We start from the raw sequence: 26193 nt of genomic DNA, 5'->3' as shown, positions 1-26193 counted from the left end.
ACGTACACATAGATTTAAATTCGATTAAACGAATCATAAACATGGTTATTGTCAGCAAAATGGTGTGAACAACAAAAACGAAGATGCTTGTGAGAATCACATGTATACAAGGAAAAAAGTAAGGGATCAAGAATACTACACTATAGAACTCTTTGTGATAATTTCAAATACTCAGAACAAGTAGAATTTATTTTTACCCTTTGATGCATTTCTAATAAGTAATACTCCAATAGGTTGACACTAGATTTATGACGTGCAAAATTATTCAGTTTTCCCAATAAAACGGATCGAGGGTATCAAATGCACGGCAAATTTATATCTCTGTGGCTTACTTAATTATAAAAAAGAATGGAAAACGTTAAGAATGGAAGCAAAGTTTAAAGAATAGAATATTCTATTCTGTAAACTTTGATGGAAGCAGGTATTGCTACGTCCCTAGTATTGCTGAACTTAATGAAAAATACCACTCCTTCATTATTAACTAAGGAAGTTTATAAATATAAATAATTGTTATTGTTGTTAAAGAAGCTTTTGATAATACACTATTTGAGTGTATTACAAGGATCGCAGGAAAACCCTCAAGTCAATTTTTTTAAATGGCAACGGAGGTCGAGTGATGCCTTAAACTAAAGGTAATTTTATTCTCTACATAGCCCTATTTTTATTTTATCAATTCATTCTCAAGAAATATGAATAAATGTGGATAAAAACATTAACCTTATTTTAAATGAAAAAAAAATTAAAAGTATCTAATCTATTTTATTAAATGTTGAAAATGACCTTCGTTGACCTCCATACAAAAAAATAATTGGTGTTCAAAATGTTTTCACACATTAGCGAACATTTCGGGCGTTATTAGCTGACATTCGTTAACAATTCTATTTCGAAGATTTTTGTGACAGACTTTAAGTTTTTGATAACCCTATAAATCCAAAGGAGTCAGATCGGGAGATCTAGCGGGCTGTTCTACGGTAACTCTCGGGCCAATCCACCGTCCAGAAAATACGCCGTTCAAAAACTGATGAACGGCAGCATGATTGATGGTGCCCGGCAAAAGTTCCAAGTAATTTTCAGCATTAAAATTTGTATTAATAAAAAAAGACCTAACAATATGATCTCCCAGCACAGCAGTCCATACATTAGGTTTTTTAGGTCGCTACGTATGGGTTTCTCGTAATAAATGTTGCTCCAGTATTAACCGTTGTATCTATTGACTTCGCTATTTAAATAAAAATTTTATTTAGTTTTTATTTTTAATTTTATTTTTTTTTGTTCGTCCGAGAAACAGGCATTGTACAACAAATTTCTCTCATGATTTAACCTATCACTAAAGTACTCACAAAATTGTACGCGATGATAAAAATATCATCTTCATTTAGCTCATGTACCAGTTTGATTTGGTGGGCATAATATCTGTGTAATTTTAAAAATTTATGAACGGTACTTTTAGACACGCCAGATGTGATAGCAATTTTTCGAGCAGATGTTTTGATTCCATCTCAACGGGTCCAGGAACAAGCACGACTGGAAGAAATGGTTTGTGGCATCCTAAAAGTGGATTCAACATGATTGGAGGGGAACTACATATGGGAACTACTCGATACGTTATTTGGTACATATTATATCATTTAAATACATTTTCTTGAAGATCAGTAACGAACAATGGAATTTTGTGAAACTATGATAATGCTGCAACTATAATACTGTAACTTCTACCAGTTCATGCCTCACTGGAAGCTGAACTTATTTTTTTTTGTTTTGTATATACCCTGTTTCTTGAAACTTTCTCATTAAACGAAAAATCACAAGAGGAAAGAATGTAACTCCGTGAAGTTGATTTATTCCGATAATATTACAGGAGCTAGAAAAAATACTGCATATAAATATACAGGGTCTCAAGTCTCGCACTAATAAACTAAAACAACTTGTTTTTAAAAAGACTCCTTTGGTTACTTGTATCAGCGAAAAGCAGGTTACTTCCGACATAAATGAACTTGAAATAAACATACCAGGACATGATACAGTCATACGTTCGAATGCACATAAAGTCTTGTTTTCATTTTATTATATGGAAGAATGAATCATTGGATTATACATTTTGGTCAATACGGGCAAAAACTTCCTTAAATTCAGAGAACATCATGGTCAGAACTATAGTTAAAATCGCTCTTATCGTGCGGGTGTATCGGATTATCAACGACAAACTTTTGTAGTTACGTTTCATTTCAATTTGCGCAACAACGTTTTTAAACTACAACGCGTCGGATAAACGAAAAAGATATATGCAGCGTTAATGTATCAAAAGAAGATAAAATGATAAATGTCAGTGGTTCTAAAACAATTACTTTCATAACAAACATGCCTGTCTCGTTTCATATTGTGACATTATTTGTCACAAGATAATTTAAATTTCAAATTATGGAAAAGAAAAAGCCTTTTAGTGGATTTCTAAATCCTCAAGCCAAAAAAATGGTACTTAATGTTATTAATTACCTCGAGAACGAAAAAGAAAATAAAGGGTTGCCTAAGAATGTACAAGAAGAAGTAGCTAAAGCGCTTGGAATTAGTTTAAGAATGGTGCAAAAGGTTGTATATGAAAACAAGAACAATCTTATTCCCAAGAAGGAAAAAAAAGTGTAAAAGGAAGAAGCCGAAGACTGAAGATTTAAGTGAATGTGTAAAAATGGAAATAAGGGATAGGATTTATGAACTATATAGGCTAAAAACAAATATAACGCTGCCATTTCTGAGGGATGTTTTAAAGCAACGCGGCACTTTGGAAATTGGACTTTCTGCTTTATCAAAATTAATTAAAAGCATAGGTTTTCGCTATAAAAAAGACTGCAATAGAAGATATTTGTGTGAACTACCAAATATTGTGAGCCAACGAATAGGATTTTTAAGACAATATACACAAAATGAAAAATCAAAGTTAAGGAAAGTGGTATTCTTAGATGAAACTTGGATATTTTCAAACGGGAGTCTAAAAGTATGGATTATCATGACAATATGAATTGCGAAATGTTTGAAAAATGGTTAAAGGAACAGTTAATACCGAACTTGCAAGAACTTTCCTTAATAGTATTAGACAATGCGTCGTATCATTCAAGAATTTTGAATAAACAACCAAATGGAAGTTGGAGAAAAAGCGAAATTTATGAATGGTTAGTAAAAGAAAATCAGAATCCCTTGCCATATATGCTAACATCCGAACTTCTTTCAATTGCAAAATCGCTGAAAAGACCAAAAATATATGCTGTTGACGAAATAGTACGTGAATATGGCCATGAAGTTTTAAGATTGCCACCATACCATTGTCAGTTTAATGCCATTGAGCTTATATGGGCAGGGTCAAAATCTTATTATGAGAAGCATGTGGGTGCTGGGCTTAGATCTGACCAGGTTGAAGCTGTTTGGAATGAGGCATTGAATCACATCACAAAGGAGTATTGGCGGAAATAAGTGGATCACACAGAAAGCATTGTTAGAACCTGGTGGAAGAGAGAAAAAGTACTCGATATCCAAGTTGAACCATTGATCATTGCTCCATTTGAAGAAGATTCGCAAAATGACGAAGAGTTTTCCGACTCTGTTAGTGATAATGATAGTTATAATTAGTTTCTTTTTTTAGTCAAATTTGTTACTTCATTTTTACACATTCCCTTAAATTTTCAGTCTTTGGCTTCTTCCTTTTACACTTTGTTTCCTGCTTGGAAATAAGATTGTTCTTGTTTTCATATACAACCTTTTGCACCATTCTTAAACTAATTCCAAGCGCTTTAACTACTTCTTCTGGTACATTCTAAGCAATCCCTTATTTTCTTTTTCGTTATTAAAATAATTAGTTTTCTTTTTGCATTTCGTTTATTATTTAGGTATGATTAAAAAGTACAATTTTTTTTTTAAACAAAGCTAAGTAAATAAATTGGTGAATGCGCTGGGAGATAGATATGCCCGCCGCCTTCACCATCTTTTTTTGACTTTTAACTGATATAAAAGAAAAGATAACACAACTTTTTTAATTTTCTATGCATCAACGTATAGATTGGGTCGAACGACAAATAATAAATCACAAAATTAAAATGTCATTTTAAAAGTGACATTGTAACATGAACTTGCCTTTAAACAAAGAAAGTAGTTTTCTGGTCTCTGACTGCACTGCATCACACACAATATAAATTAATTGTTTGTCATTATACCAAAATGTATAGTTTCCCAATAATTATTACAAAAAAACACAATCACATATAAACAAAGAAGAAGACAAGATCAAATAATCGTTAAAAAATATATGCACATAAATAGGGTCATGCTAAATCGTATACTAACTTCTCAAAAATATAGGTAACAGCCATTTTTTAATGAAATATACAGGGTGTCCCAAAAAAGAGTGTCAAGCGAGTGCCCAGAGATAGAGCAACCCTAGAGGAATCCGAGTCACCCCCATGTATATGATCCGATTTTTTTTAGTTTAGGAGTTATTACATTTTTTGTGATTTTTTAGTATTATTCGACTTTTATGCTTATTTCTGCTATATTCATAGTAAATAGGTAAGGCGAATGCCTCATTTTTATTTTATTATTTAGATAAAAGTTGACTCTGACAAGAACAAAGATAATTTGATCCAGAAATTAAAATATTGCTTACAAAAATAAATAAATTGTGACATAAAAAACAAAAGTAAAAAAAGTTCAACAAAGTTAAAGGCGTTTTAAAAATTAGAGCATTTTTTTTTCAAAACATATTTATTTAAGAAACCTTATCGGTCTATCAGCTTTTCACTAGAAAAAATTCATTGGGCTTATCGCATCTTATCTAAATAACAGTTAAAAGCAAAACAAAAAAAGATTTACTAATAAATGAAATAAAGCAAAAAGTGTTTTAATCAATTTATCTTTAATTATTACATAAAGTTTTCAAAATGACGACCTTGTTGTTCAATACAAATACGGCATCGGCGAAAAAAATTATCTTTTAACTGTCTAAAAGCTAATCTGTTATTTTTTACGGTTTATTTTGCTTCATTAATTTTTATTCTTAGTTCTTCTAAGTTTCTTGACCCTTGAGCGTACACGACCTCCTTGTAGTAACCCCAAACAAAAAAATCAATTGGGTTTAAGTCCGGTAATCTGGGCCACTGAATTGGTCCACCTCGACCGATCCACTTGTGTCTAAATCGCCTTTTCAGATATTCTCGAACATTTATCGCATAATGGCAAGGAGCCCCATCGTTCTGAAAAAACATGTCTCTCCTTGTCTCCAAATCAACATCTTCTAACAGCTCATGGAGATTTTCTGTTAAAAAATTTAAATAGATTAGAATTAAAATTTTTGTAAGCAATATTTTAATTTCTGGATCAAATTATCTTTGTTCTTGTCAGAGTCAACTTTTATCTAAATAATAAAATAAAAATCAGGCATTCGCCTTACCTATTTACTATGAATATAGCAGAAATAAGCATAAAAGTCGAATAATACTAAAAAATCACAAAAAATGTAACTCCTAAACTAAAAAAAATCGGATCATATACATGAAGGTGATTCGGATTCCCCTAGGGTTGCTCTATCTCTGGGCGCTCGCTTGACACTCTTTTTTGGGACACCCTGTATACAATTTTAATGAAAGGCATTTCTTATTCATTTTTTTAATGGAGGCATTTTTGCTCTCATAAAAAAATATAAAATGCTTAGATTTAGATATTATTGCGTAAAGAAAATTTGTTATTGAGAATTCCGTCTATTTCGGACAATTTTTCAAAAAAGAAAAGTAAATATTATGTCTGGCAACTTAGCAGAATATCGGGGATTCTAGGCATATACCGATGAGGCGTATACCCAACGGGCTTTATACCTATGGGCTTTTTCACGTCATGAAAGGAAATAACCAACGTATGTTTTACATGTCGAATCTCGGATACGTAGTATTCCGCAGACATTTTTACGGCGTTAAAGGCATCACGTCAGTTAATAATTATGATCTAAGGTGTATACGCGGCTTTAATATGTCACATGACGGCGTTTAACGTATTGTCAAACTCTCAAGGAAATAACATTTTAGCAGCCACTGATTTTTCAATTTGATTCATATTACGTGGTGACCTTTGAACCCGCACGATAAGAGCGAAGGCGACTATACCTATAGTCTCCAATACTTTACTGAGAAATCAGCCCAAGGCAAAAAAATTATATAAAAGGAAACAAGGGTCTCCAGGACTGCTGCAACTTTGATTGATTGTTTGATTATGACATTATTGTCACAAAATACTATGATGTTACCGAGATACCGAGGAATTTGATTGCCATTAGTAATCATGAAATCATTGGGGTAGAAATATTGATGAAAGATGCCAATATTAGTAGTTAGGATGAAGTTTGGTTATTAAAACAACACATAAAATTATTATATTTTTTATCCTTAATACTATTACATATTTTTTAAAAATCAATAAGTGTATAAAGAGTAATGCTAGATTTCTTATTTAAGTTACCATTACATTTAGGTACCTAAATTTCTTTCTAGATTTAGTATTTTATACAGTGAATATAACCGTACTGATCTCCGGACTTGGAATTCATTTTTGCATATGAACTATGCTAATTTGCATCGAAGTAAAAGAGAACACCGAAGGTATTTTCCCCGTGTCCATCGCAGTCTCGTTTACCATTAAAAGGGGTGACTTCCAGCAGCAGCAGCAACAGCGAGGCGACACCGTTGGAAATGAGTGTTTATTAATTTCACCGACCTCGCACGTCACATGCACCAAGAGCCAGTTAAATTGAAATTTACTACTAATACTAATACGAAATATCACGTTTTATTACAGCATCCTTTTTGTTGACATTTTTCCTTATAATTAGTTTTTGGAGTAGCTTTATTATGCGTAAAATTGCTTCGGGGAAAAGCAACAATACAAAAATCGTGTAACTTAATATTACTCAAGAAACTCATTCAGTCAACACATTCCTTAACTCTATTAAGCAAATATTTTTCTTTTTCAGAGGTGCTTTCTCGGTAGTGAGAAGATGCGTTCAAAAATCGACCGGGCTGGAATTCGCAGCGAAAATCATCAACACAAAAAAATTGTCCGCAAGAGGTAAGTACGTACACGAACAACTTTTACACAAATAAAAAAAAACACTGTAACAACGGGCGTTTAAAATTAGAAAAAAAAGGCTACTTTACCTTTTACGTTGCAACACGCTTTTCTTCCACTTTTTTCCACTTTGAGATCGGCGACTGAAAAAGATTCAAACGAATTTCTTTAGCTTGTCGCTAATTTGTCCCAGAAGCATACAAATTGCTGTTTTATTTTCCTTTTTTTTGGTTTTTGAAAAACCGCATTCTTGTTTAGATGTGTGTTTAAGGCATTGGCGTAGCGTAAGTCCAAATTAGCAAACATAAATTTTACATAAGACAAAATGGTTTTCAAAAATCAAAAATTACACATACATTTGATAATAACCATAGAATAAACTGGGCTACTTTTTCAATTTTTGCAACCAATTTCAAAATTACGCAAATTAAAGGAAAGTGATGTGCTGCAAATAAATCCATAACTACTTATTCGGTTGATTTTAATGGAAGTCCTTGGCTAAGGAGAGAGATCTAAAAAATAGAGAATTCTTAAAATTAATTGATACTCAGTTAAAAAAAGTGAGTGAAATTTCACTCATTAATTTCTTATTTTCTCTCCACACCCAATTGAGTGAAACTTTCACTCTACAGTGATAAATTGGTAACAATAAAAAGGAGAATCCTAAAAGAAGTATTTTAACTCAAATAAGATAGGATCAAAGAGTACTTATCTCTCTTGTTTTACCTAGGCTTGCAATAGGCTTTGAGTAAAATATTGAGTAATATTTACTCAATAATGATCTTACTCAGCTTTGAGTTATTGTTTTTATTTATTTGAAGTAAAAAAAAATTACTAACTTTTAACTGAAATTTGATAAATATATACGCATCGATTGTGCCTCGATTTATAGATTCGTCCGTTAGGGTTGAACAGGTCAATTTACCTGCCCAAAATGCTTTTGATGCTATTTCTGTAGAAAGAAAAAACGCCATGTAATAAGTATACTTTTAGCAGTAATTCAATTCAGTATAGGTAAGGTTAGTATATAAATATATAATATGATATAATATCCTATATTATAGAATATATAACTCTTGATCCAAGCCTTAGAACATTGAATACACTAGAATAAATATTGGCTGCTTCGGATTGAGCGCAACATCTACACAGGGATATTTTGTTGATAAATATGCTTAGTATTCCAACCGTTCCTATTTTGTGCGTCCTGCAGCTAGTTGCTACTATTTTATTTCTCGATTAAAAAATATTTTATTTAAAGTCTTGTGGACTGCAAACGTAGGAGGAAGCACCAAAGTAAAATCTCAAAATTCTAGCACATGTTGAGCTTCTAGAGAATCATAGATTCATACTTCTTAGATAAGAATTAGGAAACTCCGATAAGACCCAATAGAACACTAACGTCGATTGACTGTTACGCCCTCTGAATGTCGAGGAGTAGTATTAACCAGAAGTGAAAATGAATTTGTGGCGTCATAATAGTGGGTAATTGAAAATCTTATCATGGCGCCAAATTCGTCTGGGTTTTAGAAATTAAACAAGAAATATACACAAAATATATTACTATATTATAGGATTATAGCAAAAAATTTATAAGTTACACAAACTGTTGTGAATACCTATTAAAACATTAAATATTCTTTCTATTAATTAATTCTTCCAAATCCCATAATCTATAAACTTATAAGTTAATTTAATTAGGAACTTTGTTGTATGAAGAACAAATATTGGAAACTACAATTTATTGAGGGTGTTACAGAAAGTTATAGTAAATGTATAAAAGTCAATAAAAATTTAATAAAATCACCAAGAAATAACTCCCTACTTTTACCCCACTTCATTTCATCAATTTTGCTCCGTATTAAGCTTAACTGGATAATTTATAATGGAATCCAATATTTAGAAATAAAAATCACATTTTGAAGTATTAATTTTTAAAATAATAAAAAAAAAATCTTACCCTATTTTGCCACATTGTCCGTCTAGGATCCTATGGTATTATTTAAGACCTGGGTGCAGTTTTCAACGTTCAATCCAGCAGCATATTCTGTTGTCGGCTGCTGCTCTATGTGATCAATAGTGATCAGTTCTTTATAATCCAGATCTGAAAAAAGAAATTTTTAAATGGAATGTCCTATACATCTTGGATTCAAAGAAATAAAAATTTTAAATAGGTATATCATAAACAATATCATTGGGCCACACAACAGTGGAGTCGGTCTAAGAGACAACTAAGTTAAGTATAATATTTTTTTACTGTGAAAAAAGTAAATTATTAGTTTGAGAACTTAGTTTAACCCAAGCAGTTTATCATTAAATTAAGCATAAGCTTACACTCTGGTGGTGTCACTTGTTATCTCAATACTATCTAATTCTATCTTAATACTGCCGTTATCCATATTAAAAAAAAATTCTAATAAAGCATTATTGCATTGTTTCCTTAAAGCCAGCACTTTTTCTTTAAGAATACAGATATCTAAATGAATCAAAAAACAAGTTCTTAAGAAAAGATGGGGCTTAAAAATGCAGTTAAAGAAATCATTATTCGGTTGTGAATTTTTTCTACACATTTTTTAAAGGTTTAGAGTAAAATTTTGGCTTTATATTAACCCCTGTATAATAACAGATTCGTTGGAAATTTTTTTAGCTTCGATATTAAAAAATAATGACAATAAATCGGCCTAAAATTCGACAAAAAAAAATATCAAAATTGATGCAATGTTGAAAAAGGTATTAAGGGCTGAATTTAAACCAAATTTTCATTAATTTTCCATTTCCATTTCCGGTTAATTTTGCGTATGTTTAATAAAGATATTATATTGTAATGTAATTATGATATAATATATATATATATATATATATATTATCTGATGTGATAAAAAATAAGTGATGTAAAATTGATATTTGTTTAGTACAATAAAATGATGCAAAATGTTGAAAATTTCTATCTTAAAACATGTACTATTAAGAAATCTACAAAATATTAAATTTACGTAAAAATTATTCTTATTAGGTAGGTACATACATACCTTTACTTTAATGAAGTACGTTAAAAAATACATAAATAGTTCATAAAAGGTACTTTACAGGATATCAACAATAGATCATGCGGCGTTTCCATGTCATAACCTTTTTCTTTAAAATACATGATCTACATTTTACGTTGAATATCAACTTCATTAAAGAGTATCTTATCAAAGTTTATTTAAAAAAAAATGTTTTCAATTTTATTGAGGAGGAACAGCAGTATTGTTTTGTGTCTGTCAAATTTTTATGATAATATAAAGTGCTTTTTTGTAATTTCTACATCATTGCGTCAGAGATGTTATTCTTGCACAAATTGCATGGATATCCAAATATATCGGTGGAGCTGGCTCTTTAAAAATACATGAAGGAAGAGACATCTGGGGCACGCGCTATTTATTTGGAGGTTAGAAAAAAAACAATTTTAACTTTTAAACAGATAAAAGAATTGCAATTCTTATAGTATCTCGGTCTCACCAAAATTATCATGAGGCCAAAAAATAAACAAATATACAGCGACCGCCTAAAGTTCCGCATAAATTCGATAAAAATTAGAGACATGATTTTTGGAGAAAACGCTCGGACCCGTCGATTTTTATTTTAAGTTGCGCATTATTTCATACAAATTTTTATATACAGGGTGGAACAAAAAAAAAGATATGACGTCGTCGGTAATTTTTTTAAATGGAATGCTATATTTTTTATTGCATTTATGAAGCGAAATTCCAAGCAAGTTTCGTATAACACACCTTATCTCAAAACTCAACTGTTTCAGAAATATTTACATTTAACCAACAAGAAAGCAAGTAAGTACGTCTATTTACAAATTAAGATAAAATGAAGGATAAAGTGTTATAAACTGTGAAAACTCTTATTTTTATGTCTCTAATTTTTATCAAATTTATGCGGAACTTTAGGCGGTCACTGTATAATTAATTGGTGTCTATTTGATACTTAGTCAATGCTATTTTCTATTGATTTAATTCAACAGTAAAAAATCTAAATGAAGAAAACAGTTTTATTGCGCCATTATAAGCCCGTTTCGCCGTTAACGGAGACTAGTTTTTTAGCATCGAAAAGCCATAGCGCACATACCAGCAGCGGCCATACTACTACCACTGGTACTGCTTATTCAAACGCTGACATAGACGGAACAATCCGATATCCATCCAATTGAACGACGTCCGACCATATTTAACCCGGGGCAGATCGTAAAAAGCCTGACGAGTGTTTTTGTCGCAGAAACGACTCTTTTAAAGTGGTCGCTCGCTTTGGGCATCGCGATCTTGTCCCTGTCACTATTTATTGCTTGAAAAACGGACCACCTCATATTTATGAAGATTAATGTGTTCACATCATTACAAATGAACATCTTCTTAACGTGGACTCAAGGAGCAATATTGACGTGCATTTAATGGTTTATTATTAAAAATACAAACCAGCATATATACTTGAGGTGTTGAATTAAAAGTAATCGTTTTTTTAGGGACCACACATTTATTATTTTTGACAAATATACAGACAACTCAAACGGTCGTGAACACAAAACATTATGGAGTATCTTTTTGTTAACAGAGTCTCACAGTTGATGAGGGTATGACATTATCAAAAACTGCCTCCGTTTCTCTCCAAGTATCAAAAGAGAAATGACAATACTACAATATGTTTTGCTTTAAATTTATTTATTAAATTATCGAGAAATAAAAAATGCATTTCAGCAAACACTGAAAAAAAACGACCCACTCTGCCTTATTCGCTTTAAAAGAAAAATAAAACAGAAAATATGAAGCTAAAAGCTCGTGAGGGTTTTTAAATTTCCTTAATGATATTTAAGAGGATGAAAGCTAACCCGAGAGAAGCAGACGGACTGCATCTACCCAATTATTTAAAAACCCTTTTCAGACACTTAATTATTTTTTTAAGATGAAAGGTGCTTAATTTATGTTTAGTTTTTTAAAAATTAAAAAGATTTGAAAATTATATTATATTTTTTTTGAGACATTGGCATGCTGTCGAAATTTATAATGAAAAATTAACCCCCTAAATCAAAATTGTTTTTTACATTTTGTACATTAAGAAATAAATAAGGTCAAAATAGCTGTCTACTCATTTGTATTAAAGAATTTTTGTAGAAATGTCATAATGCTTCTTTAGCTTATGGACAAACTTTTATGAAAAAATTCTTCACCAGTAATGTTTCTTAATAAATATTATAAATTAAAAAATATAAATAATATAAAAAATATAATTAGATACTCCATAAGGCGGAAAGCATCGCGGGGTAGTTTATTATTATTATTGAATTTTCAGATCATATTTTTTTAAATTATTTCACATGACATTCTGGTATTTTTGTATCATTGGGATATTTTTTTGAAATTTGTTGGTACTTGCAATGAACTTTTTATCCCCTTTTCATTTTTTATTGTTTCAGAACACATCATGTTTTTTTTTTAATTTTCCATATTATTGCTATAAAAAAATGGATGTCTGAAAATTTTTAAGCACTTCCAGGCAATTGGAGTTCGTTTTTTACTTCTTATATACCTTGTGAATGATTAGCTATAATCTCCTTTTATAATATGGAAATAGTTTTTATTTAATTTCTGAAAGCCAGACCTATGTATTTAGTAAGAAATGTATAGGTCTTTTAGAAATTATGATATGCAAATAGAAAAAGTGAGGATTGTTTGATATGGAGACAAAAAGTTTCAATTTAACTTTTTTTCAATCTGCCTACTATACCTTCCGCAAGAACTACGCTTTCCCACTAATTCTAACGGTATTTGCACGGTAGTGGACCAAAATTTAAATTTAGCGCCATAGTCAAATTTTAAATTTCCCGCTGTTATGACGTTACAATTTCATTTTTGTTTAGTTACTTCTCGACATTCAGAGAGCGCAACCTTCAACCGACGCGACGGTTTAAAAGCATTCTATTGGCTCTTATAGGAGTTTTCTATCTAAGATTATTAACAGAGGATTCTTATTAACGCTAACGAGTTTTGGTTTAATTGGAGAATTGGTTTAATGGCGAAATGAAGTTTTATTTATATTATAAATAGATAAAACAAATATTAATATGTCATAAAAACAATATGATATAGATCCTATTCGTTCCACGATTTTGGATCGGAGGCTACTCACGTTTTGGATATATACATTTAATACGGGTGAATTTTTTTGTTTGGAGTCAACATCTACTAGAAATCCTCTAAGATACCTGATGATGAGATCGCATTCCTCTGCAATTGTTTTCCTCAAGGGATTTTTTTTCTTTAAAGGCCTTCTGTTACTCATCTTTGTTTAATCAGAAGATATTTTACCAGAAGATTGTCGTAATTTATTACTTGATTTTAAAACACGTCTAGGCTCCGGTAAAGTTAAAGAGACGTCTAAAAATCGATTTTTTTTTGAAAATTTTTACATAGAATGTTGAGTTTGAATATTTTATTCATAAACAGGTGAGGATGAAGTAAAAAAATGTAAAACTTTAAAAATTATAAAGGATTTTCTACTTACGTATAATTCACAATTACACCCGGCTTAACTACACTTTATTTGAGACTAGGCATCACGTTGACCATTATATATGCTATTAATTTAAATTTAATTTAAAGCCTTAAGTAACAAAATTCTGTAACTTAGAAGGATTTACATCACTTCTTTAGGTCATAAAGACAAATTTCCATACGCAAATGAGGAATATCAAATATGTAAATACGGATTTATTCATAAATAAAAAGACTGTCAAATGTCACTTACGTCAACTAATATTGTATGCTACTGTACTAGTACGATTATCGTAATTTTCTGTCCTGTCTCATTATAGGTAAAGTCCAGTGCAATGATATATTAGAATCGTCGTCGTAGAATCGGTCACCCGTCAAAACACCAGCATTCCACCTGCCAAACAATGTAAATAGAAGGTGGATGACATTGTTTGGCAGGTGGAATGCTGGTGTTTTGACGGGTGACCATTCTAATATATCGTTGCACTGGACTTTAAGTATTTGTTTATTTATATAATCATAAAATATGCACACGGGCGGTAGACCCGTGTGCGCATACAAGGCGGATGCACATGGGACTGTGTGGTTGGCGCACATGTAGAGTTGGGATTGTAAAAAGGGATTGGAACCTTGGGTTGGCGCTAAATAGTGGGTTAGGTAGTCGTTTGGGCCCTACTTAGAGAATAGGATAATAGTTAGAAAATAGGAATTATAGGCAGAAACATATATATAATTCATATTCCTAATCCCTATAATGAATTTAAAGATATTTACTGTTTTGACTATATGTTAATATACATTAAACCTCATTGTTATTATTTACCTATTAATAATTAAATATCTTAAATTATGTTTTTTTTAATTTATACTTATTATATATTAAATTACATAAAATATCAAATAATTTAAATAAATAAGCCTATTTTTTAACACCTGTTCATGTAATGTAAAATCTAATTATATTATGCCTTTATTATTTAAAATTGAGTCCACAATCAACCCATCTAACTAAAAAGTGTTCCAGACAAAACCAAAAAATACTACTGGGGACATACTGAACGCCACTGCTATTTGTGTCAATAAGGTTGTTGTTTTATTTTTCTTGTGTGTAAATCACAAAATATGTAATTAAAAGGGGTACAAAGCGATAAAAAATGCTATAAATTTACAATAATAGCCTCCAAAAAGTTCCAAAATTGCCCCAATATATATATATATACAGTGCTTTTCTTTGAAGTCCCCCCCCCCATTTATTTTTTGAACGGGTCAAAAAAAATTTTTGAAACTTGGCATAAGTAAATTGGTCTTAGATACTATTTTTCACTGTAAACTAGGTAGTTGTAAATTCCAAGATGGCGGCTGGGCGACATCTTGAGCAAAAATTTTAAATAGAAAGGGGGGTCGTGTGGTACCTCATTTTAAAGGTCCCAATGAGTACTTTATAACCCTGAAATATTAGACCCATATCTTAACTCGTTTTCAAAATGGCGGCCTAATAAAAAAGTATTTTTTTTTATTTTAAGGTTTTACATTTTTATGATTTTTGAATAGGTAAAAATCAGTGTACGAAAATAAATGCGTCACTATTTTATTTTGACATAAAAACGACAGTTCTAAATGTCAAAATAACACATCAGCGCCATCTTGAATAAATGCATTAAATAGAAATCTTGTGTTACCTCATTTAAAAGGTTTTATTGAGTACTTTTAATATTTATTACATGGACTCGGTGGACTCCGTTTTGACCTGTCTAAAAGTAACACCCGAAAAAATACATTGTTGCGATTTTATTAACGTTTTTAATAATAATATACAAATAATTTATAATTTTTGAATTTTGGATTTAAAGATTAACTTTTTGGTTTCTAAAGACTTACTGAACCGCCCTCGTATGTTACATTTCACTCTGTAATAAATATTTAAAGTACTCAATAAAACCTTTTAAATGAGGTAACACAAGATTTCTATTTAATGCATTTATTCAAGATGGCGCTTATGTGTTATTTTGACATTTAGAACTGTCGTTTTTATGTCAAAATAAAATAGTGACGCATTTATTTTCGTACACTGATTTTTACCTATTCAAAAATCATAAAAATGTAAAACGTTAAAATAAAAAAAAATACTTTTTTATTAGGCCGCCATTTTGAAACGAGTTAAGATATGGGTCTAATATTTCAGGGTTATACATTACTCATTGAGACCTTTCAAATGAGATACCACATGACCCCTCTTTCTATTTAAAATTTTTTCTCAAGATGTCGCCCAGCCGCCATCTTGGAATTTACAACTACCTAGTTTACAGTGAAAAATAGTATCTATAGACCAATTTACTTATGCCAAGTTTCAAAAATTTTTTTTGACCCGTTCAAAAAATAAATGGGGGGGGGGGACTTCAAAGAAAAGCACTGTATATTTTAATTATAGCAAAATCAAGAGCTAAAAAACATTGTGCAAGCCGGCAATAATTACGTATTTAACGTATGTAGAAAAACCTTCATAATTTCCAGTTTTGTATTTTTTTCGGACTACGAGTCCGCATGGCCGAAAATTGGCCGGTATTTTCTGAAGAATTCCCAGTATGCGGCTGTACCGCTCAGTACCTGTTGCGATTGGGGGCTCCAATTTAGTGTTAAGTGGTAAACAGAGTAGGGTGCTTCGTGTTGGAGTTAGGCTCTTATGCGGAGTTTGCAGGATGATGATGAAGAGACTCAAGATCATAACACGGATGATGAGCCAGATATTGATGACCCAAACAACATCTTGGATCTTCCAGATGAAATAATGGAAGAAGTGGCGCACGAAAAAGCTGCATATTACATTGGAAAAGATGGCCAGACCAAGTGGAGAAAGCATCCAGGAAATTCTCAGGTGCAATTCTCTCATTCACAAGCGCCCTAAATATTATCAGTATAAGTTTCTCCCTGGGGTAAAGGGTTAAAATTTGCCGCAGAGATCTGGAGTCTATTTTTCACAAATGAAATGTTGCAAGTCATTGTTGATAATACAAATATCTACATTGGAATGTGCAATTTAAATCCAAACAACCGATCAGCAAGGCCCACAGATATTATTGAGTTGAAAGCGCTTATAGGATTGCTTTATATATGTTCGATGTCAAAAAATAGTCGGGTAAATGCCTCCGACTTATTTAGAACAAATGGAACATCCATGGAAATATTTCGTTTGACAATGTCTCGGGAAAGATTCAGATTTTTGTTGCAGTATATTCGTTTTGATAATAAAAATACTAGAATAGAGAGACAAAAATATGATAAATTAGCATCGATCCGGGAGATCTTTGATTCATTCAATTCTAATTTGTCTAAATATTTTTGTGTTTCCGAGCTCACAAGAGTGGATGAAATGTTGGTGGCATTCCGAGGGAGATGCAGGTTTCGAGTATATATGCCCAATAAACCTAACCGATATGGTATCAAAATATATTCTTTAGTGGACGTTTTTTTTTTTAAATTGTTTTACACTGCGAACATGGAAATTTATGTTGGGCAACAACCGATTGGACCTTATAAAGTTCAAACTGATAATGTTTCCCTCTTTTCCCGTCTTTGTCACCCCATCTCAAAAAGCAGCAGAAACATTACCATGGACAATTTCTTTACCAGCATGGCTGTTGCTAACGCCCTTTCAACAAATCATAAACTCACGATTCTTGGTACTATTAGAAAGAATAAAAGAGAACTTCCACTTGAATTTGTCCAACCTGCTAAACGACCCAACCAGACAAGCATGTTTGCATTTCAAGACAAAGCAACCATAGTATCGTATATTCCCAATAAAAATAAAAATGTGATTATGTTGTCAACTATGCACCATAATGAAGACAAAATAGACCAAGAAACTGGAAAACCACAAATAATAGTTGATTACAATCAAACTAAAGGTGGGGTTGATACAGTGGACAAGATGTATGCGAAGATATGTGCCTATGATTGTGCCACAGCTACTCGTCGCTCGCCAATGGTTATATTTTTTATGCAACTTAATATAGCTGGAATAAACTCCTTCGTTATTTTCAAGAGCAATTCAAAATATATGGATGATACACCTCGAAGAATATTTCTGGAGAATCTTGGTATGCAATTACTAGACGGACACATACGACGAAGAGCTACTAATAATCGGATACCACGTACCATTAGACTTCGCCTTAGAGAAATTTTACATTTACCACTGCAGGAAGAGTTACCCAAACCAGAAACCGCAAACATAAAACGACGCTGCTTTTATTATGATAGAAAGAAAAATAGACCAACGAGATTTAGCTGTGCATACTGTAACAAACCTATTTGTTTGGAACATGCCAACTACATGTGTAGTGACTGTATGGCTGGTGAAAGTGACGAAGATTGGCGATATTATTTTAGTCAGAGTTTAGATTAAAAGTTTTATTTTTGTTTATTGAATTGTAATCATCTTTTGTTTATGTTGAAAGTTTGTTAGAAGTTCTGTTTTTGTTTTTGATAATAATATGTTTCGATTCTGTGATTCTTACAATTTAAAAATTGTTATTTTTTATTAAATATTTTCTGGGATTTTCGATTTCAATAATTTACGTTCAAAATGATTAAATATATTTATAATTGATGTGTTTATATGTTTCCACTAAGACTAATATAGTTATACACAATTTTTGATAATTTTTCACTGAAAAAAAGATATGCGGAGTTTGAGGCCGACGTTAGTATTTATGTCACATAAGTCCTCGTTAGTACCGGAAGGTTAAAAACTAGTAAAAAAGCTTAATAGCAAACTTTTCTACAACCTATAGGACTGCTACGCAATTATAACAAAATAAGAAAAGAATTTGGAGGAAAAGAATAACGACGAAAAGAAATCATTAACAAATCGACTAGAAGCTATAAACGCCGAGATATTAAAAATGTGGAAAAAACAAACAAAAAATTGTTTTTACACGGTACTATTTTTTTAACGTTTTTAAATTTTAACGTAAACTGTAAACTGATAATCTCCACAAAAAAAAATTTTTTTTGGACAAAATCAAAAGTGGTCTATTATAACTCTAACAACTTTTTATCTCGAAATAAAGTTATGGGGAATATTATGAGGTATCTGTACGTTAAAACGACTTAATTCTTCCTATCATAGAATCGAAGAAAATTGGAAAAACCCATTAAACATAAATATCGAATTATCAAGGGTACTACTCCAGAGTTTATTTAAAAAAGGTTATAATCTTTGAACGGAAAACCTGTTTCTTTGCATTTTTCGATTTAGGAACAAAATCGGGACCTACAATAAGCATTTTTTCAAAATATGCTCCGAATTTAAAATTTCTAAAAGACCATTCAAAAAGGAGTAAAAAGCTTAACGGGAAATTTTTTTACGATTTATAGGTGTCCCTAAAATAAAGAAAGAATATTAGGTCGCATAAGAGTCTATGCATTCAGATAGAACAAAAAGGATTTTACGTCGATTTTTTTAATTTTTTATTTTTATCATAAAAGGCAAATATTATCAAATAAAAGACGTCAGCAATGAATTGAATAAAAGCTATAAAAACCGAGATATCAGTAAAAGTGTAAAAAAAAAGGAAAAAAAAAACTGCTTTTTTTACGCAACAATAATGTTTTTTGTCTAAATGGGTTAAATATGAATATAAATGATGAACCGCGTTCACATTCCTATTATACTTAATAACCTCTGTTTAAAAGAACCCCATAAACTAAAATTATTACTGCTATTTATGTAATTTTCTTTACAAATAATTTTAATTCACCCTTTATACACCCTGTATATTATGAATGCTATTACTTTAAATATTATTTTCCTTATATATAAACGTAAATTCATCAAATACCATATTTAAAACAAATCAGCCAATGGAAAAAAGTTTTGATAATCACGTAACCTGTAACGTAAATTTGTAAAAAATTAATAATTGTTTCCCAAATAAATCTCAAATACCAAATTTCAATAAAATCAGAATAGAAATAAATTTTTTGATAGTCATGTGACAATAACTAAAATCTTAACAGCCCCCTGTATATTACAAATTTATATTTACAAGTATATTTTTTTTCAACATTTATTCTTTTTATTTTAGATTTTCAAAAATTAGAAAGGGAAGCTAGGATTTGCAGAAAATTACAGCATCCAAATATAGGTAAGTCAACCTTTGTTGGTGTTTTGACGCAAATGAAAAATGATCTCAAAATTTGTGTAAAATATTGCTTATAAGAGATGTTCCCAAAACTGAGGACAATCTTTTGATAGGACCAAATGAACATGTGCTTTGTTTAGTGTTTCTTATGCAAATCTCTTTATAAAAACTTCAAAGATTGACACTTACAATTTAGGGCACCTCATGCAGTAAAACCCATGACTCGCATTTTTTCAGTACACTTTTTAACATATACTCTATATAAAACTCTTCTTAGCTCTCGCTTTACACGAATAAATTGGCAGTATACTTTTATTGTTGTTGTAACTTCATTCATATACTTGATCATTATCACACGCAAATTGAAAGACGATCATCACCTTTATTATTTGCTCTTGATATTCACGTATATAGAAGATTTTGATGGTCTTTTTAAAACTTTATAAAATCATTCATTGGAAGTGCATATGAATGTATTTTAACTTATATTTTGTTTCATTTGTAAATAGTTAGCAACCCAGAGGTGCTCAAGCATTTAGGTAATAGCTCTTTCCAGTATTAATTTAATTTTTTTTAATATAATTATTCCTTAAAACGTTTTCTATATTTCTTTATATTGTTATCGATGTTGTGAGTTATACAATTATTATTATTAGTCCATTTCATTATTAACGAGTTAGTTCTTAATGGTCTAAAGGTTTTAATAATTAATTTAATCAATATCCGATAAAGACGTGCGTGTCTTCTTAAGTAAATATCAATACAAAAGGGAAATTATGGTTCGAATTAGATACTAAAGTGACTATTAAGAACTTTCTCATTTTGCATGCCATTTTCAAATTTATATAAAACATACTCAACCATTTTAGAGCAATGATCAGTAGTTAGTTTGTATTTAAATTAATTAGTATCAACTATTTAGCTATTTTACATCATTAAAGAACTTGCGTGCTATAATAATTTTCAGGTCTACGTTTTTAATACTATCAATTTATTTAGCAGCACATTCTCCAGTGATGATATAACATTTTCCGCAAATGTTATATCATTCCAAATATTGTAAAGGCGAATGTAGAGTTTATTCTTGATAATTTCATTAATATTTTCATATTTGACTTGGCAATGTTTAGTAAATTGAAATGCTACAAATAGTGACCTAAAAATGGCCATTTGCTAAACTGTAAAAGCCTTTGTTTAATAAAAACGCCTTATTAAAAAAAGTTGCGATCGCACCGTGTTTATTATCACGTTTTACGAGGGTGGTAACGCTATATTAAACACCATAAAACTGAAAAACCACGCATTTTCCCCCTGCTCGGATTTCCATATATTTGCATTTAAACTCGCCGACCTTTCGTTTTTCAAATGGGGTTTTTATATACAGACCTTTAAGGACATAAGGCGAACAACGTAGAAAAATGATAACAGAATATTTATTTTAACATTCGTTACCTGAATCAGTCTATAAGTTACTATCCGAAGATTTATTCGCTTTAAAGAGAGTCTAGGCTAGGGTGACAAAATCGACAGGTTCCACTCCCAATACATGGCTTTGTCAATAATTTTCCACTTCTTTATATACATTTTTAATTGGACTTATTCTTTTATGATAATTACATTTTCGATTACATCTACTCAACTAGATTAGAGTTTTGAAAATCATCTGATTAAAAGGTATCAACATATAATTCATATATTGCAGTTATAGAACCACTACTCTAAATTGTTACCATAAATATTCTGTATCTTCCAGTGTTCAAGCAGTAAAAATAGTTTGACATTCTACCGCATCTCAGGTTTTTAGTATGCTTCCAATAATTTTGAAATGTCACTTTTTGTATGTAATTAAACCGATCACAAACGTAAACCATCAATTCGTTGCGATCGTCACTAATTCCTAAGTCTCAGATAAGTTTTCATGCCAAAAAGGGAGTCAAAAGTCCACTATTTGGCATTCTGCCGCATCTCTTTAAATTAAATTATATTTTTTATATGTAACTAAACCGATCACAGACGTGAACCATCAATTCGTTGTGATCGTCAGTGATTCCTGGGTCTCAGATAGGTTTTATGTCAAAAAGGGGGTCTAAAGTCCATTATTTGGCATTCTACCGCATCTCATGTCTCTAATATGCTTTGAATAATTTTGAAATATCACTTTTTGTATGTAATTGAATCGATCACAAACGTGAACCGAAAGAATCACGAAATCACCGAAGAGAATCAAGACGTGTTTTCTTTGTACGATAGTGACCTGGGAAGTCAGTTCTTCCAGTATCAATTAAACCAGTATTTGGTGCAGCATCAAATTAATGCTAGGCACAATACTCCAATAAAATAAGCTTTTCGAAAAATTGCTGTATACAAGGTAAAATTTTCTGTGTTCCAAGAAATAATCCTCCAAGATGTGTGACTAGACGAGAGCTGTTGGCTAATGCTAAATCATAATACACACTAACATTTACAAAAGTGGACAGTCTGCACCATAGACTATTTTAACGAAATGTCAGAAAAATTGTGATTGCACTCGTGATTTTAACACATCAGCAGTATAGATGATAAAATGCAGAGTTCCCAAAAAATTTCTTTGGGATCTATATAATTGAACATAGTCACAGATATTCACATTTAAATTAAATATATATAAATAAAATATATAAAGATTTTTAGTCAGAACATTATTAAATCATCATTTTGGATCTTCTCTTTTCAAAGATCTACTAATGAACAAAGAATCCATTTCGTCTCGTAAGGTAATATATTACCTGAATAATTTAAAATTAAAATACGTCTTTCACCACTAATCTTATTACTTGAAAGATATAAAGTATTAAAGATAACCATTTGCCCTCTGACTAACTTAACGATATTCCATGCCTTTCTAGGAATCCGTTTTCGGGTGAAATTCAAATTTGTCTGTTTATTAAATAGTTAATGAACTTTGCCCATTCTCCCGAATTTAATTTCCTGAATCAAGTCTTAATTTAATATTTAATAACATCCATCTTGTCGCTTCATTTCTCTGAACATTTCGAGATGACTTAACTGATTGGTTTCTACAGTTCTTTTTATTTTAATAAATAAAAACCATTTCTATACTCTTTTGCCGTCCACAGTGCTCTGCATAATTTAACTGCGAATGAGTGGCATTTTACTGGAACGGATCGTTTATTTGATACGTGATTTCGCGTCGAATCACGGCACTTTTCCCGACTTTTTATTAGGGCCATTAGGTGGTGTTATGGATGGAGCTATTAATGTTTGATAACAGGGAAAGCCATGTAGTATTAAGCCTAGATTTTTTGATATTATAAAAAAATTATGTTAAGACACTTTATATTTAAGTCTTGATTGATTAAACAACCGAAATTCTAATTAACTTTTGTCATAAAATCCACAGGAAATGACAGTTCCAGTCAGTAAAGTCCGAATTAGTTGGTACAAAGCTTTCTTAATTATGGATCACGCCTCGAGGTCTATTCACACCCAAGATTAATAGGAACGACGCGATCGTTTTATTAATTAATGAAAAGCCTCTCAAACTCGGTTCTGATGTTTCTCCCGTTAACGAGCTTTACGTTACCTTAACATTAATTTCTGTTCTGGAATTAGGAAGTAAAGATTTTAGGTCTTTGTGGAATAAAAAACCATAATAGGAACCCCAAGAACAAACATTTTAGATAATGATCGGCAAGCGAAGCAAAGAACAATAACAGGATTCAGTTTCCTACTGCTCCCTTGATCCTCCCTTTTAATGTTTGCTGATAAAGCAAAATTCGCTGCCTTTGAGTTTATAGACAAGATACTTCAAACGGCTTAGCCCACCTGCAGGTTGAATAATTAGATTTTCAAATGGATTTTAATGAGTACGCCTTATATACCTAGATACAGATATTCAGGAGAAAATATTCTCGTTAATTCCAAGATTTTATCCTGTCATAAAAATGGAAAATGTGACTCGTAAGTTTTTAAATTGTAACTCGAACTGTCTAAACTAACTATGTCTAAATCGATTTTGTCGAGCAAGATCTTCTTTGATAGCATACAATTCTGTTATTATATTGTTTATGTTGCAAAAAATATAAAACGAATTTTCACAAAAAAAAAACAATTTTTCTTTGTACTATTAAATCTATTTTAACCAAGTAGAACACCGGCTGATTATGCAATTTCATGTAGTTTCCTAAATTGGGCAAATAGTATGTATAGAATATAACTTGTAAATTTAACTTTTGGACCCAAAAGCATTAAAAAATGTTTGTACCATTAAACAGTTTTACACTTTTTCTACTTCAAAAAAATGTCTTCAGGTAATATTGACACACATATGTCATACGCAAAAAAGAATATTTCTTTAATTATAATGTTTATTCACATTACATGCATAAAAAATAAAAAAGAACTGTATGATTTTATGTAAACAAAAATATATGATTTAATGAAAAAAAACAAGATTTGAAGTATTCTAATTAAATATGTAATTAACATTATTAATTCATAATACAATACAAGTTGTAATATCATAATAATAGTCTTGAACACATTCTGTTTGTATCCCAAAAGACTACAATAATTAAATAATTAATGCAATAATAAAGTTTGAAAATAGTAAATATTTCTAAACTTCTAAATAGAACAAAGAGTATGAAAAACCCACAATTCTCTAAAAATAATTAACATATTGTAACAAATATAATTTTTAAACTAATGCAAAAAAATAAAATATACTTTAATATATCTAAACAACTACTATAAAAATGAATTTATATAAAAACTATAGTATTTATATCACCGACATAAAGTCTACATAAAAGAAATATATTCTCTAAAAATCAACAATAATTAATGTAAAAATCTTATAGATAGGCCATGTCCGCCAATTAATAAGTTGCTTATTTAGTCTGCATTGATACGGGTCAAAAACTTCTAAGATCTAAAAGCTGATAAATTTTATATGAGATAATAAAAGATGGAACTGTAAAAAACACTATACATAGCAATATGTAGTGTTCAACAACATTATATTTTTTGCTGTATAAAAAGTCGTGTTATGTATAGTAACAGATTTAAACTAAGTTAAAGAGATCATTAAGTGTAATTCATCAAAAGTCGACTGTTCATTTATATTAATGTCTACGTTATTTACCGGTTCGTCAGAAGAATACTGATACAATTTTTTTTCAAAATTACCTATTGTTTTATAAAAATCATCTTCATAGTTAAATCTTTTTGACATTCGAGAACTAAGATTATTTATGATTGGTGTTTTTAAGGCTGCAACAAATTGCAAATAATTAGGATTGCAATTTGTAATACCATGTTGCCTTATTTAACCAAAAAGGTTTTCAATGGAATCTTGATTAAGAATCTGAAGATTTAAATACTTAAGTCCCATTTCTTGTGAACTTTTCCGTAAAAGCGATATTTGGTACCGGGTAATTCGTCTTATGGTAATTTGCCAACTCTGTTTAACTTTAAATGACTACTTGATCTTCATTCCCCATCAATTGCATTCCACTGTTTTAATTTTGGCAGCATGTCAGACCATAATTCCTAATGAGGTGAATCAATCGATAATGCACAGCGATATTGTTTGCCATTATTATTAATGAACTGTGAGCTGTTAAGGAAAATAAATAAATTATCCATCAAATGACAAAACTCAGCAGTGTGAATTGCTTCAGATTTTAAATCATCTGATGAACAGAGAAGTTTCTAAGAGTGGGTGAGTTAACGGGCTGTAACACTAATTTTTATTCCTAAAAATGTATCATCCTTTTTCTCATCAGAGAAATTGCTACGCCTCCAAAGGATTAGAGAAAGCCAGAGCAATTACTATTCTAATGGGTCTCCCACTAAGAATAAAAATGTTTTAGGTAGTTTGACGCAAGAAGAGGATCAAGCACCCTCTAAAATACTGGACAATGGTAAGCTTAGTATTTTCTCTCTAAATATTCAGTCTCTAAGAAACAGAACTGACGCTCTATTTCTTTTGTTAGAAGAACTTAATTTTCCTGATATCGTTGCTATATCTGAACATTGGTTAAATATCGATGAGCCCATTTTTATTACCAATTACTCTACAGTGGCCAGATTTAATAGAACAAATGTATCTCATGGAGGAACTTTGATAATGTCTAAAAGCAACGACTTTTCGGTAGTAACCAAGTTCGATAATTTAATAACTGAAAAACTATTCGAATTTTCCATTATCTATAGTAATAAATATGATCTTCATGTAATTTGTATATATAGAACACCTGACGCTGATGTAAATATATTCTTTCAAAAATGACTAAGCTTGCTTGAGTCTCTGCCTTTAAAGCGCAAAATCATTTTATGTGGCGACCTAAATATTGATTTATCCAGTGTGTGTGCGGCTCAGAAATCTCTCCAGTCCATTTTCGATTCAGAAT

At 30.8% G+C, this 26193-nt stretch overlaps 1 protein-coding gene across 14 annotated transcripts in view; it reads left to right on the top strand.

Annotated features, from left to right (window-relative positions):
• The window catches only part of LOC126736627 (calcium/calmodulin-dependent protein kinase type II alpha chain), a 166409-nt gene that overhangs the window by 45591 nt on the left and 94625 nt on the right, over window positions 1-26193 (top strand). For all 14 annotated transcript variants that reach the window (XM_050441184.1, XM_050441081.1, XM_050441098.1 and 11 more), the window contains exons 2-3: window positions 7001-7095; window positions 19721-19780. In XM_050441184.1, coding sequence (XP_050297141.1) covers window positions 7001-7095; window positions 19721-19780 — 155 coding nt within the window. The remainder of the gene's footprint in view (window positions 1-7000; window positions 7096-19720; window positions 19781-26193) is intronic.

The sequence above is a fragment of the Anthonomus grandis genome, chromosome 1 (assembly GCF_022605725.1).
Source record: "Anthonomus grandis grandis chromosome 1, icAntGran1.3, whole genome shotgun sequence".
Classification (NCBI taxonomy): Eukaryota; Metazoa; Arthropoda; class Insecta; order Coleoptera; family Curculionidae; genus Anthonomus; species Anthonomus grandis.
Note: the sequence above shows the minus strand (reverse complement) of the source record. Positions and strands in the feature narration are given on the sequence as shown.